Here is a 14,824-nt window from a genome sequence, read left to right as displayed (position 1 = left end):
TACATGGTGGAACTCTAGCCTAAATTTAAACAACTTCATAATTTCCCAGGATCAGAATCATCAAACTTAGTAAGTGAAAATTCCACAGACAAGTTTTTAAAACACACACACACACACACACACACACACACACCACACACATCTATTAAATCCAGGTTAGGCAGAGTTGATTGCTTTCATGGACATAATACAAGACACTACAGTGTTTTCCCTGAACTTGGGTAACTTTGCCTGGAAGACGTTGAATTGTCCAGTTGTCTCTGCTCCCATTCTTCATCCTGCCCTGGACAGTCTGCTCTACACATGTGCCACCTGCCTCGCCCCTGAAAATAAGTTTCTACCTTAAACAAACAGTCTAGAGCAATGGCTCCCAACTTGTGGGTCACAACCCTTTTCGAGTCAAATGACCTTTTCTCAGGGGTCACATATCAGATATCCCAAGTATCAAATATTTACATCATGATTCATAACAGTAGCCAATTCACAGTTATAAAGTAGCAATGAAAGTAATTTTATGGTTGGGGGTCACCACGACATGAGGAACTGTATAAAAGGTTTGTAGCCTTGAGAAGGTTGACAACCATTGGCTTAGGCTCTGAGAAGAGCAGAAAGGCCAGATGACTTCCAAAAATGATAGCAAATCCTCAACCAAACCATGTTTCCATGGGGAAAACCAACACAATAAGGTTTCCTATGAGACATTCGTCTTTCAAATTATGCTGGAAGTCCATGCTGGTCACTGGTAGCACCTCACACATTCTGGGGCCTTGACTCCCCGTGCTGACCTGACCACACCATGTGCCCTGACCCTTCCCTGTGGAGACACCTTTTCCATGCCTGTATTCTAGTGGGCAGCCCATCCCTCGGGTGGAGTACACAGAGGAGGAGAGGAAGACCTGGGGCACGGTGTTCAGAACGCTGAAGGACTTGTATAAAACACATGCCTGCTACGAACACAACCACATCTTCCCTCTCTTGGAAAAGTACTGTGGTTTCCGTGAAGACAACATCCCGCAGCTGGAAGATGTCTCTCAGTTTCTGCAGAGTAAGTCCACATCAGGGTCAAAGCCCGGCAGACAGTGGAGTGCATGGGGGATGGGGGGTGGGGGGGAGCGAGGGAGGGGGTAAAGAGAGCCTGTTGTGAGACTTGGTGGCTTGATGCAGGATGAGGTCTCCCAGGAAGATCCCAGCTGCAGTGTCTCCCGCCTTCCCTCTCCCCTCCATTATCGATCTTCCATCTGTGCAAGAATGTTAGGTGTGAATTTTTTTTTACCATATAGCTGACTCTGAAAGGCTTTTTTTTTTTCATATTCAAAGCCCAAGGTGCTTCGTCTAGTGTTTACCCAGAAGCTCTCTGTTAAGAAATGGCTGCAATGTCAGTTCAAGGAAAAAGTATGCTCTCTGTGGGCCAATGCCAAGAACTGCTCACTCTGAGTCTATGCATCTGGGACAGGTCCTGCCCCTGACCTTTTCTGCTTGTGCAAAGCTGTCTTCATGTTGTCATCTGTCAAATAGACACAGTCACCCTGTTGGCATCTTTCACAGACGGAGACAGCTTTAACCCTGATGCTGTGGCCAGTAGTAAGAATAATAAAGCATCAAAGTTAGCAGTTGGGAAGTGATAAACTTGTAATCAATAGGCTTTGAAACCACTTGGCCTGTGGTTTGTGACCCTGGACTGAAAGCTTTAATCCATCCATACCTCAGCTTCCCCATCTTTAAAGTGGGGATGATAAGATAGCTTCCTGACAGTTATTGATTGCAAAGGTTAGCTTGTGCAAACTGCATAGTGTTGTGCCTAGCATATGTTGGGTAGTATGTCGTGTTAGTTACTGTCATTTGTAATGCCGCCGTTCTAGTTCCAGCATGAGTAGACCAAGAAACAGATATAGAAAGCAGAGAATGGTTATCAATTGGCAGCTTAAAAGAAAAGCTATTTAGAGGGTATGGTATCAATGTGTGCTCAAAAACTTCCCAATGTCTTAGTCCTTGATTAGGAAAACAGCTACCAGTTCTCAGTGCATACTATACTGTAAAACTAAGAGAAACCAGCATACACTGTTTTGTGAATAGGATAGGGCAGAGGGAGAAGGATGGAGAGGGAGGGAAGGAAGGAGGGAGGGAAGGGAGGGAGGGAGAGGGAGAGGGAGAGGGAGAGGGAGAGGGAGAGGGAGAGAGAGTTGCTACGCAACTTTTAGTCATTATGGTTTTGATGCTTATGACATCCCTCAGTAGTGCCAAGAGACATTTTGCTTGGGAGAAAACTGAGGCTCAAAAATGTGAGGTTACGTGACCCAAAGCAGTCAGGGAGGCAGAGACCAGAAACCAAGTCTTTCTTGGCAAAGCTCATGATTTGGGCACTGGTTCTTTACAAGGGGTTTTGTAGTCTCTCTGGATTTACCATAAGGCTTACAATTCTCAGCTTTCCTAATGCTGCAACCTGGTAATACTGTTCCTCATGTTGTAGTGACCCCCAACCATACAGTTACTTTGTTGCTACGTTATAACTGCAACTTTGCTCGTATTATGAATCATAACATTCGATTCATTCATTATGTAGGATATCTAAGGTGCCACCCCCAGGGGGTGGGTCATAACCCACAGGTTGCGAACCACTTATTAAAAAGCCTTGAGTTTTAGGTTCTTTTCTGCTTTCCAGCTTGTACTGGTTTCCGCCTCCGACCTGTTGCTGGCTTACTGTCGTCTCGAGACTTCTTGGGTGGCCTGGCCTTCCGAGTCTTCCACTGCACGCAGTACATTAGGCATGGATCTAAGCCTATGTACACACCTGAACCGTAAGTACCGTTCTCCAGCTACCACTGCCAACCACGATGGGTACAAGCTCTAGCTGCTTGAAGAATGCTGATCAGGTTCATTGCAGGCTGGTCCCCATGATCCACTGCCTGCTTTATTTGATCATAGTTCTAAGAGAAACCCATACTCTGTGAATTTTCTCTGTCCAAATAGATGAAATTTGGACTCACAGATTTGGACATCCTGTGAACCAAGGATTTGGAACTCTTTGAGTACCAGGAAAAGAGATTCCATCAAGCTCCAACGTTCCAAATAGGACAGGCACAAGAGTATCCCAGTGATCTCAGCATCTCCTAAATGCACCTGGATGATTCCAGTTCTTGGCCGAGATTATTGGCTAAGGAGAGAATTGATGGCTACTGTGCTTCCTATTGGGGGTCATTAGCCTATTTGGGTCATTAGTCACATAGTAATTGATCCAAAGAGATCAGTATGAATCCTCTAATCATCTCTCCTTCTTTGTGATGTCAATGGCTCCTAATTAGAAAGAGCCTGTTGCTATGGGCCTGGCACTGTTTTAGATAAATGTAACCTTTCTCTTTTGATTGCCGACCTACTCTGGGCCAAGAGAGGAGCAACACTATTATTTTAAGCTCTTATTAGAAAAACTGGACACGTTATCCTTCTTCACCTAAGTTAGTGACGAGAAGCCGTGGAGTGGGAGGAGTCTGTAACCCATAACTCATTCAGGGATCTGAGAAGAGACCCATAGGAATTCTGGGTCCTTAGCTCTCCATCTCAGCTGCTCCTGTCTCCCAGGACGCATGAGAACTCTGCCTCTCCTTTCTTTTATTCCTTTTCTTTCATCATTTTTTTTTCCCAAGGGATTCTTTGCTCTACGTAGTGCTTACCCTCGAGAGCAAAGCTCCATGAGTTATTTCTTCATATAAAAATCATTGAGTCTAGTTTGGTTTGACTTGCCTTTCCTCTAAGCACTGTGCCTTCTGTGTTTTAGTGATATCTGTCATGAACTCTTGGGACATGTGCCCTTGTTTTCAGATCGCAGCTTTGCCCAGTTTTCTCAGGTAAGGAACAAAGATTTAGTCATTGGGTTGGGACTGTATTGCTGGAATGAATTAATCCCTCATGAAGGGGCTCTCACATGCTCTGTTAGAGTGGAAACACTACACAATTCCATGATCCTGGTCCTACCTGAGAAGAATGGTAGGGAGAAGGGTATGTGGTCCAGTGGACTGGGTTGAACACTCATTTTAAGAACCGCAGCCTGGGTTCTTGTTGGTGATTGCCCATCCTATGGCCAATTTGCTGATCTCAATGATCTTAACAGGTGCACACTAAGAGCCTTCTCACTGATGAAAGCATCTCTGATCTCTAGGCAGACATCCTCTCCTACTTTCCATCCTGTGCACTTTTTAGAGACCTTGGCACTTTGCATCTTGTCAGGTAGTCATGTGCATGTATACTTAACTCTGTAAGATGACATTTACCAAGAATCCAGTGTCAATGATCTTATGTATACAAGACTAAAGAAAGATGGAAACAAAGAAAAAAAAAAGATAAAAGAAAGAGCCATATGTCTCATTGCCACTGTCTAAACAGCACCATGGCCTCAATTAACTTTTTTTGTAGTAGTGAGAAAGCTCACAACTGTTTTCTGATGAGTTAAAAATTATGCGTATTCTCTCATCACTCAGGAGACTAAAAACATGGTTTTGTGGGTGTGAGGAGTGTGGGGGTAGGCCTAGGGAGGTGGCTCAGTAGTTAGAAGAGTACACTTCTCTTGCAGAGGGCCAGTTTTTGTCTAAGCACTCACATCAGGTAATTAATGGCCATCTGTGACTCTAGCTCCTTCATTGGATCTGACGACTGTAATCCCCACAAGCATCCGCACTTGTGGGCACACACCCACACATAGACCCACAGGCATATGGATGATAAAAAGGCTATAAAATATTTGAAAACACAGATGGCTAGCTGGGATCATGGAAGCGTAAATTGATGTCTCTAAAAGTACTCAGAGGCCCAATCCAGAGCACTGATGACCTATAGTTGTGTGAACTAGGACAAGCTGTGAAGCTAGCCTGTGCCTCAGTTTCCACAGCTTTGGATCAGTGTCATACCTTCCTTGTTAGTCTTCTTTCTCACTAGAAAGAACTATGATCTAAGGATGACTCATGAGTAAACATTGCCCCAAGTAGGAATTTCAAAGTAATGATCTTACGTGTGAATTTACAAGCATTTCCCATTAGCTGTAAGAAGTTACTTCCACCATGGGACGATGAAGCTGCCCCCTTGATATTTGAAACAAAGCAAATAAAAAGTTCAACCAATTTCTTGATTTCTTAGAAGATGTTTGTTCTCCAAACAAAAGCACCTGTTACTTACATGTGACGTTTTGGGAAATATGGAGCCCAGAAACCATTGGACTAGAGACATGGGAGTGTCTGGTTGAACTTTAACTGTGGAAGTGTTATTGCCAATAGTGTAGTTAGAGCTGCCAAGATGATGTTGATTGCTTAAGATGGTTTGAAAACATGAACTTGTTACTGTGACAGGAGAATTAGATGCTTTCTCCTTGGAGAATAGAAGTATTGAATTTTTGACTCCTGAGATATTCTGTCTAGCTGGGGGGCAGTTGGAAGTCTTGCTTAAGTCATTTGCATTTTGGATAACCCTGGGGAGGAGTGGACAATTAATATCAAGAGACATCATAGGATCTCTGTTTGACTTTCAACTTTGACAGAGATGGCTCCAGGGAAAGAGTTGTTTTATGAGAATATTTTCTTTTGATTTAAACGAGGATTTTTTTTTTTTGCCATAGTAGGGCAGAGGGGTATTGGGGGGCCTTGTTTTATTCAAGTTCTTGTCTTGCAAAGAAAGATGACAAGATTTTGGGTTTTGTGGCACATACCTATAATTTCGGCACTTGGGGGAGGTAGGCTGGACCATATAGACATTTTTAGGCTAGCCTGGAATACATGTGACCCTATCCTAAAAAAAAAAAAATGATGTCAAGAGAAAAGATGAGGGATTTGACCTCAGTTTTATTAATGTATTCTGTTAAACTTGGGACTGGTCTATCTAATAAGGTAGGTAGAGTAGACATGGAAGAGAGATGGGGTAGTAGAGCCAGAATAGGGACCATGTGAATTTGGTTTGCCTTAAATCAGACAGTACCTTTTATAAGTTTAATGTAGGCCAAACTCCAGCTGAGAACCAGACAGAGATAGTGACATAGATTATGTAGCCTCTTGCTTCATGATAGGCAAAATCTGTAGTCTGTCTTTCTGTTCACACACATTTCTTTGGTTCTCTTAGCCAACATCATAACTTTGAATACCATCTGTAATATAATAATGAACATTCATGTTTTGTCTTCAACATTCATGTTTTGTCTTCAATGCCAATTTCAGGCTTACATATGAACCATCAAGTCAGCATCTCTGCTTTGATGTTGATTATACATCTCTATTTTCCTGTCCAAAGCTGGATGTTGAGTCTTCTTCAAAACTTCTCTACCCTTAGGTTTCCTTGTATGTGTCCATGGCAACTCTATTCTTTGACCCACTCAAACCAAATACACATCTGGGGGCTATTATTGACTCTTTTCTCTGAAACAACCAAGTATTTCTGCAAATTTTATGTGTTCTATCTTCAAACTGTATAATAACTGATTATTTCTCATCATATCCACTAACACTAACATGATCTCAGCTGCTATCATTCATTATTGATTTTCTGTAGCTTCCTCATTGCTATCCCGCCCTTGCCCTTGACCCCTGAGTTGAACCAACAACCCTCCTTCCAATAGAACCAATAACATTCAAGTATTACCCTGAGTACTACCTCTTAGTGATGCCTCCCAGGAACCCAAATTAATAATAAAGCCTTCCCAAGATTACTTGAAACTCCCATTCCTTTTTGTCTCTTCCTCCTTGTGCTTCTTTTTCCCCAAGACTTTGACAAACTTTTATATATTTAAAAACATATTAACAATTGTGTATCTTTACTATAAGCCACAAGGTCAAGGCTATTTTCCAATTTCATCTATGTCTTGACACATAGGAAGCATTTAATGCACACTTTTGGAGTGGATGAATGTATATGTTTGGAAAGATATACACAGAAAGAAATAAAGGGAGCTACTGAAGAGACAAAAAGACCACCAGAGAAATTCTGTAGTTGAGGTTGTAATTAATGATCAATGGCACTTCATCTCCAGCTATGTGTTGTTGCAGGATATTTGATCACACAGCAAACCTTGGGATTGAGTTGCTTACTGGAAAAACCTGTTTCTTGTTGTGGTGTTGCTCAGCTTTTGCACACACCTTTAGTTCCTCTACCTGGATACAGACACACCCTTAGTACATACCTTTAATCCCAAGCAACAAAGGTAAAGTTAATTTGTAAAAGGAAGCACCCATATTTGAAAGTGATATTTGACTGAATAGCAAAGTGATGAATCAGAGAAAGATTTGACAGAATAGGATATGCCCCAACTCTCATGAGAAGAGAGAGGAGAGGGAAGCTACCTAAGGGAGCAATGCAGAGGGGAGATGGTGGGAAGACAGTTTCACTGGGAAAGTTGTACAATGACAAGTTGAAGAGAGAAAAAGCTGGGCACAGGAAGACACAACGAGTCAGAGAAATGAGAAGGAGCCAGAAGATTCGAACAGATTGCTAGAATTAGTTTGAGGCCAAGCAGAGCAATTCAGGAGAGGTTGAGAGAAGCCAGATTCAATCAGTCAGCCTGGAGAGGAGTTTGACCCAGAACAGCTGAGTTGAACCAACTAGCAAGAGATCAGAAAGAAAAGAAAGGGTGAGCTTATTCAGCTGCAAGTCTCAGAGGATGAAAACATTCTAGACCTACATTAGATTGTATCGGAGGCTAGAAGCTTCCAAGATTAGGCCGTTTAGCACACAGAGGCAGTAAAGCCTCAGAGATGATAATTCAATCAGGTGAATAGAAGGTACTCTTGCAGGGAATATTTCTGGAACGATATAATCACTTATTTTCAGTCTTTCTGTGGTATTTTAAAGATACCTGATTAAGATTCACTCCATATCCCAGAGATTTCTGTCTCATGCTGAGTGTGTGGGACTCTCTAGGCTGCTGTCGAAAGATGCTAACTTACATTAGATGCTAACTGACCTCGAATAGGCTACCTTACTATTCCTTTCTGTAAAGTGAGTGCAAAGGAATCAAGTACTGGGGGCACATTTTCCTCTGCTCTTGAGGTCTGTGACTCTTCTATCTGACCTGGATGGGGCAGATGTCTAAGACTATTCAGGGTCTATCTGGACCCTTCACAAGGTACTTAGTCATCCATTACCCTGCCCATAACTGTGTGCCAGGTTGGCACCGAGGGTGAAGTTTTAATATGGTCCATGCCAGTGACTCTATTTCTCCACACACAGGAAATTGGGCTTGCATCGCTGGGGGCACCTGATGAGTACATTGAGAAACTGGCGACAGTAAGTTTTTCTTGTTCATGGGGGCAGGATTATGGGTATGCTATAGGCTATGATCTTCATATCTTCCAAGATTTATTCTCTCCCTGGCAGCTGGGCTGTTTGGAATAATGATAAGAATGTGACAAGGCACATTCACATGAATGAAATGTCACATTTTGGTTTCTCTTTAATGGACTGACTTTTATATCAGCTTGCATGTGGGTATTCTCACATACTTATTAATAGAATCTTCTTGGGAACACCAATCAGCTATAATTACAGCCCAAAATTCTCTGGCCCAAAGTGTGTCAGGCACTGATTGGCTTTATACTTCTTCTTGGAGAGTGGTTACCTCTCTACCTCTGCACTAGAACCAACCTTAGGGTTGTTCTCAGACAGATGGTAAAAATGATACTGGGCTTCCCTTTCTTGCTTTTTAAAAAAGATTTATTTATTTATTTGTTTGTTTGTTCATTTATTTATTATATGTAAGTACACTGTATCTGTCTTCACTCCAGAAGAGGGTATCAGATCTCATCATGGATGGTTGTAAATCACCATGTTGTTGCTGGGATTTGAACTCAGGACCTTTGGAAGAGTGGTCAGTGCTCTTAGCTGCTGAGCCATCTCTCCAGCCCTGGGCTTCCCATTCTTGTCAAACTTTTTCCCACGTACAAGAAAAGCAGGTACCATGGACACACAGGAGGGGAGTTATGGAAACACCAGATCTGCACCACTGGCAAATTCCTTCCTTACATTTTCCAGTCTTAGTATGTCCCTCTACAGGTATAGAACCATGTTCCTTATCATATGTCCAGCCTGGAAGATTAAAAAACAAGCTTCATATGAAATTAAAAACTACCACATATGTAAAGCTAGAATTGAGATATATCCAGTTAGAAGTTTATACATTCACTTCCTCAGAAAGGCCAGAAACTTCTAAGTTTTGGTTTCTGAGCATCTACTTTGAGATTGAGGGTAAGTGGCTTTTGGTTGTTGTTTATCTCTAAAAATGGGCATAAAAGTTTGTTGTCCAGCTCAAAAGTATTTCATGAGGGTCTAAAGAGTTAAATTTGTGTGAACATGAGATTTTATATTTTAGATATCTTAGAGGAGCGGCTTTCAAAGGGGTTGAGAAAAAGTGGATAGAATTAATTTATAGGAAGTGAGTCTTAAAATTCAGAGAACCTCATCATGTCCCTTACTGATAACAAAGGAATCATCATATTGGTACACCGGACTTGGAACAGACCCATGTCTCTTCTGTGCCTCTAATTTTGTGTCTCAAAGTATGTATGTTGCTTTGACTTCCTGGGCTAAAGACTTGCTGTGTATGATGAAGTCATATTTCCTGGGCTCTGATGACCTTCTTAGACTTAATGTTTCTTGGTCTAACAAAGAGAGTTACCTGTTAACCCACCTCTACTTCTCCAAGATGGTGAAAATCTTGAATATCTAACTGAGCCCTGGTCTTCTCTGGGCACCAGAACTCCAAGACCGTTAATCAGGCTGGGTATCAAAGACATGTTGGAACAGAGGGTGCTGAAGGAAGAGGGTGTGATTATTTGGGAACACACATGTAGAGGTTGACTTAAACATCATCTTCTCCCATGGTTTCATCTCATGTTTCTCCCACATTCCCACAGCAGACGAAGTGTACACCTCCTTGAATCTCTCACAATCCAACCCTTTAACCATCCACTTCTTTGCTTGATAAAACTACCAGATGAACCCTAATAATCTAAGAGCAATGTAAAAATCTATCATTCTGGTTTGTGACCCATACAGAAAAGCAAAAGATATGGAGAAGTTTCTGTCCAACAGAGAGGAACTTGTTGGGGATGCCTTTGTAGGATATTAATACATTCTAACATGTCTAATATTACACTGTGACTCATCCACCATTGATTCAACAGGCAACTAGATAGAATAAGACATGGGATACAGAAGTGACACTAGGTCATACTGGTTCAGAGAACATATCTGCACAGACTCCTACCAACCAGATCTGCCATAGTGCTTTGGGTATCTGGATGCCTTGCTCACCCCTGATGTGTGTTTTTTGCTTGCTTTCTGTTTCAGATTTACTGGTTTACTGTGGAGTTTGGGCTTTGCAAGGAAGGAGATTCTATAAAGGCATATGGTGCTGGGCTCCTGTCATCCTTTGGAGAATTACAGGTATGAGTCTACTAGAAACCACTTAAGAGCAGGGGTATGGAGGATCACTCTCAGCCTCAAGGCTTTTCTAAAGTGTATTAGTAGATATTTGTGGGTATGCTCACACAGTCAATTGGTACTTTAGCAGCTATGGTTTGACTACATCTGTGTTGTTAGATATAGAAATTCAAGTATGAGTCTACAGGGCTGGGTAGAGAAGAGGCTTCCTGAGCCCAAGGCTGACCTAAGACTACAAGTTAATAGGTATGGTCCACTCTCACAGTGTCTATTGAACTTCCTATTAGAAAGGGTTTGAAATGAATTGTTACCTTCTAGTTCACTGTAGGTTTTAGATGAGCTAAAAAGAGTTCAATCTAGTCCATGATAAATGTCTCAGTTCTAGTGAATTTGCACTGGGGTGGGGAAATTGGAGATGGAAGAAGCTTTGCAGGTGGACTATGGAGTGCATGAGGGAATGTGGGCTTCACTGGAAACTTTTCACTGCAGTACTGCTTATCGGACAAGCCAAAGCTCCTGCCCCTGGAGCTAGAGAAGACCGCCTGCCAGGAGTATAATGTCACAGAGTTCCAGCCCCTGTACTACGTGGCCGAGAGTTTCAATGATGCCAAGGAGAAAGTGAGGTGAGGTTACCAAAGAGGATCACTGGTTGTCTGGGTCTCCTGGGTCAGGCTAGCACTGCGACTTGGACTCCAATGTCCACAGCAACTGTGCACACAGATAGACCCCCACCATCTCTCCACTCATCCTTTCCCATTTTGTTGGGAGGTTGGATGTACCGACCTCATTTCCCTATCTCAGTTTAAATTTAGAAAACCTTGTTATCTGTTCAACACAGATCCAAAGTCCTCCTGTGTGCAGAGCAGCTATAAGAGCACACCACACCAAACCAACCAGATGCCTTCGAGTCTTGGAAAGTACCGTCTCCTCTTTATTCTCCCAGATACTAGCAGAGCTCACTTTATCACCTCTTCATATTATCACCCAAATTCATCTGTTTGCCAGCCAAATACAATCATGCCTAAAAATAAGTGAGGTATTTCTGACAAGTGGACTATTTGGTGATTTCAACATTGTGTGAACATCTTAGCATATTACATACATGAACATAGAAGACAGTGTCTACTACAGATATAGATTGTGTGACATATAAATTGGATGGCCTTAAGGCCATGATGAACCAAATAAGATAACAATCACATAAGAGAAAATTAAAGAAATGATATAATAAATTCAAGCTGTTTGAGGCTGTTGTAGTTATAATACGGCATATTATTTTACCTTTGTAAGCAGGAGTACACTAGAATGAAAACATGGTTAGTATATAAGCCAGTGAGTGCCACACTCGAACCCAGTACTCCTGAAAGGCGGGCGGGGCTGAAAGAGATTAGACTGCGAACAAGGAAGGAGGCTAAGACAACATAGCTGATCAAAGCCCACGAGTTTACTGAGATTCTGAACTTATATAGAGGAAGGAGGCCCATCCCCCACCAGTTCCTTCTTGATGCCCTTCGACAGCTGAAGGTGATCTGCAGGATGCTGTCTCCAGAAGGTCTCAAGGATCTCAGCAGGGAGCGATAATGTTTTGGAGGAAAGCAGTGGCAGGTGTAGACAATAGAACCTGCTTTGTAAGTCGGAAGGTTCCAGCCCAGGTGGTTCCATGCTTAGTGGCAACGAGGTCTGAATCAGCCTGCTTCAAGGCTGGGGGAGGCTACAAGCCAGCAGCATAGGAACTTGTTAGTATTGCTATGTACTAACTGTGCATACTGATAACCACAACACCGTTGTACAGCTGTTAAGGCAATGGGTTATTAACCCTCACACAGGCATAAAAACACTAGTTGTAAACACACAAGTTGCATGCCTGTGCATGATGCCTCTCAGAGATAATAATCTTGCCACTTTATCACAATCATATGGTATCATGCAAATACATCATTGGCGGAAATGTGATTATATGATATGTGTCTACTAAATCTCTAACCACCCTGCCAGCTTCTGTGATTTATCTTTTCTTCATAGTAATTATTGACTACTAATATTTGATTTAGAAAAGCACCACATATAGAAGGTTTTTTTTTTGTTGTTGTTGTTGTTGTTGTTTTTTAACTTCGTTTAATGTCTTAGACTTTCTTTAGTCCCCTTAACTATGCCTGGCACATAGTAAGTACTTCATAAATAACTGATGGTCTTAGAGAAGTTCAGAGGAGGCTGACAGTGGTACCCCAGAGCCTGGGACTCTCAGCCCTCTCAATTGAGAACCCTGTCTATGAGCTATGCCACCTTTGAGCTATGCAACCTCATCTAAGCAGGGGACAGCCTACTTGGAGTTCTACCTGGGCATCGATGTCCTGATTCTGCTACCACTTTTTAGAAAACCACCTTATTGGTGGTGAATGGTGGACAGAGGGCATTTAGGTCTCTGCACTGTCAGTTTTTATGTACATGTCTTAAGGAATTAAAGTGCTGGCCCACAAGTCCATTTGCCGTTGCCTCTGATGGGCCCCTTTCTCCTCTCACCAAACTCCTGCACTGTGTTTAGATTTCTTTATACTCTGGAGTTTCCTCTTCATCCTATCCTCAAGACTCCACTCTCTGAACTTGAATGAAACCTGATGAACCCATTTAGTGTTCTTATGGACACATGTCCTTGGGGCGGACTATTTGGGATTGGATCAACCACCGGGGGACTTGTCCCTGGTGAGGACTGTTTCTCTCTCACATGCAGCAAGTATTAATTGAATGTAGCTTTTTCTTTTTCTCTCTGTGAACGGCCCCTCAGCAGAATGGAACGAAATGGGTATTCTGCCCTGGATCCTGGCACTGGTGGCACAGCGGAGACTTTAAAGGTCTGACAGGCTGCATGCTGACAGTCTTTCTCTTGCTGTTGTGGACTGGTCACTTGCTGGCTAGGGATTTGTCTCTAGAAGAGCCCATCTGGAAAGCTCCTCTCAGAAGGGAAGATGGGGCAGTAGACATAACAAATTCCTAAGTCCCCAGCCACTAATAAAAGGCAACAATTAACTGTGAGCTACTCTGTGATGTGACAACACTTGCTATGCCCTTCTGAGCTGAAGACTTGTCACTACCCTCTTCTTGCAGAAGAATAAGGAAATGAGAAACGAGATGAGGAATCATTGTCTACGATCGTGAGAGCTGTAGCTGAGGAGGAAGGAACACAGACAGCCCGACTTGAGGATTTAGGATGCTGCTCTTGCCGAACCTGGGGCAACCAGCTGCCTGTCCCGATAGTTGTCATTTTCAACACGGTAGCATTTACTTTCATCGTAGGAATAATATCTGAGCTGTCTTGGAACTGTCTTGTTAATTATATTAATGTCACTCATAAAGATCCTCCTGGGAGGTACCCACAGAAGTCATGCATAGGGAAGCAAGAAAGCACCCAGATCAGAAGCAGGCTGCCAGGGTTAGTGGCATGACTTAATTCTTAGGACTTTTGTAAATGGCAATGTAAGAATGATGTTTCTAAAGGGTTAGAGCAGTTAGAATTTACGTGGTCCTCGGTTCATATCAGACAGCTAATCCATGGTACGCTTCCTGCTGCTACAACATTTTATTCAACTGTCCAGGACTCTGTTTCTGTTTGCATTGATTGTCAAGTAACTTAGAGATACTATTTTTTAAATAGTATTCTTGCATAGGTTTCATTTACTCTTTTATCTTACATAATAAGTGTTCATGGTTTCATTGTATTTTGTCCCTTTTCACATTCACACAAACAAAGGCTTCCCCATATGACCTCATTCAATTGTATATCATATCTCAGCCCAGCACATCTGAGCCTCTGTTCTAGGAAGCTTCAGGGCTCACAGCAAGGTAAGAGCCACTTGGAACTCCTCTAGGATAACCTGTCTCTCAATGGTGTCCTTCATCCGGGCCTTTGGTTTTGGTTTCAGGACGTTTGCTGCCACAATCCCCCGGCCCTTCTCCATTCGCTATGACCCCTACACTCAAAGGGTTGAGGTCCTGGACAATACTCAGCAGCTGAAGATTTTAGCTGACTCCATTAATAGTAAGTAGCTCACACCGGCTGGGAATAGGGGCCATGTCTCTTTACATTTCCTATAGGGGCAAAAATTAATTTCTTAAGTGTTGAATTAAGGAGAAAACATCTCCACATTTGCCATAGGTGGGGGAAAAGAACTATGCAAAATGCCTCACATGCCCCTTTCCTTTGACCTCTGACATCCCATTCCACCTCTATAGCCTAATTCTCTATAGCCATTGAAATAATTCTCTAGTGACACAAGTCACCTTCTGGTCCCTGTGCTTCTCTCCTGGGTTTTGCTTTCATCCTTTCTCCATGCCTAAGTGAGATGTCCAAAGCCAGTTTATCTCATGTGTCTAGAGTAGATCTCTCTCTCTCTCTCTCTCTCTCTCTCTCTCTCTCTCTCTCTCT

At 42.6% G+C, this 14,824-nt stretch overlaps 1 protein-coding gene across 2 annotated transcripts in view; it reads left to right on the top strand.

Moving 5' to 3' along the window:
- The window catches only part of Pah (phenylalanine hydroxylase), a 59,796-nt gene that overhangs the window by 43,326 nt on the left and 1,646 nt on the right, over window positions 1–14,824 (top strand). The window contains exons 6-12 of one of the 2 annotated variants that reach the window (XM_021205217.1): window positions 849–1,045; window positions 2,660–2,795; window positions 3,770–3,839; window positions 8,194–8,250; window positions 10,312–10,407; window positions 10,894–11,027; window positions 14,322–14,437. In XM_021205217.1, coding sequence (XP_021060876.1) covers window positions 849–1,045; window positions 2,660–2,795; window positions 3,770–3,839; window positions 8,194–8,250; window positions 10,312–10,407; window positions 10,894–11,027; window positions 14,322–14,437 — 806 coding nt within the window. Of the gene's footprint in view, window positions 1–848; window positions 1,046–2,659; window positions 2,796–3,769; window positions 3,840–8,193; window positions 8,251–10,311; window positions 10,408–10,893; window positions 11,028–11,242; window positions 11,518–14,321; window positions 14,438–14,824 lie in introns of those variants that run through there. The other variant, XM_029542112.1, reaches the window with a different exon arrangement.

The sequence above is a fragment of the Mus pahari genome, chromosome 9 (assembly GCF_900095145.1).
Source record: "Mus pahari chromosome 9, PAHARI_EIJ_v1.1, whole genome shotgun sequence".
Lineage (NCBI taxonomy): Eukaryota > Metazoa > Chordata > Mammalia > Rodentia > Muridae > Mus > Mus pahari.
Note: the sequence above shows the minus strand (reverse complement) of the source record. Positions and strands in the feature narration are given on the sequence as shown.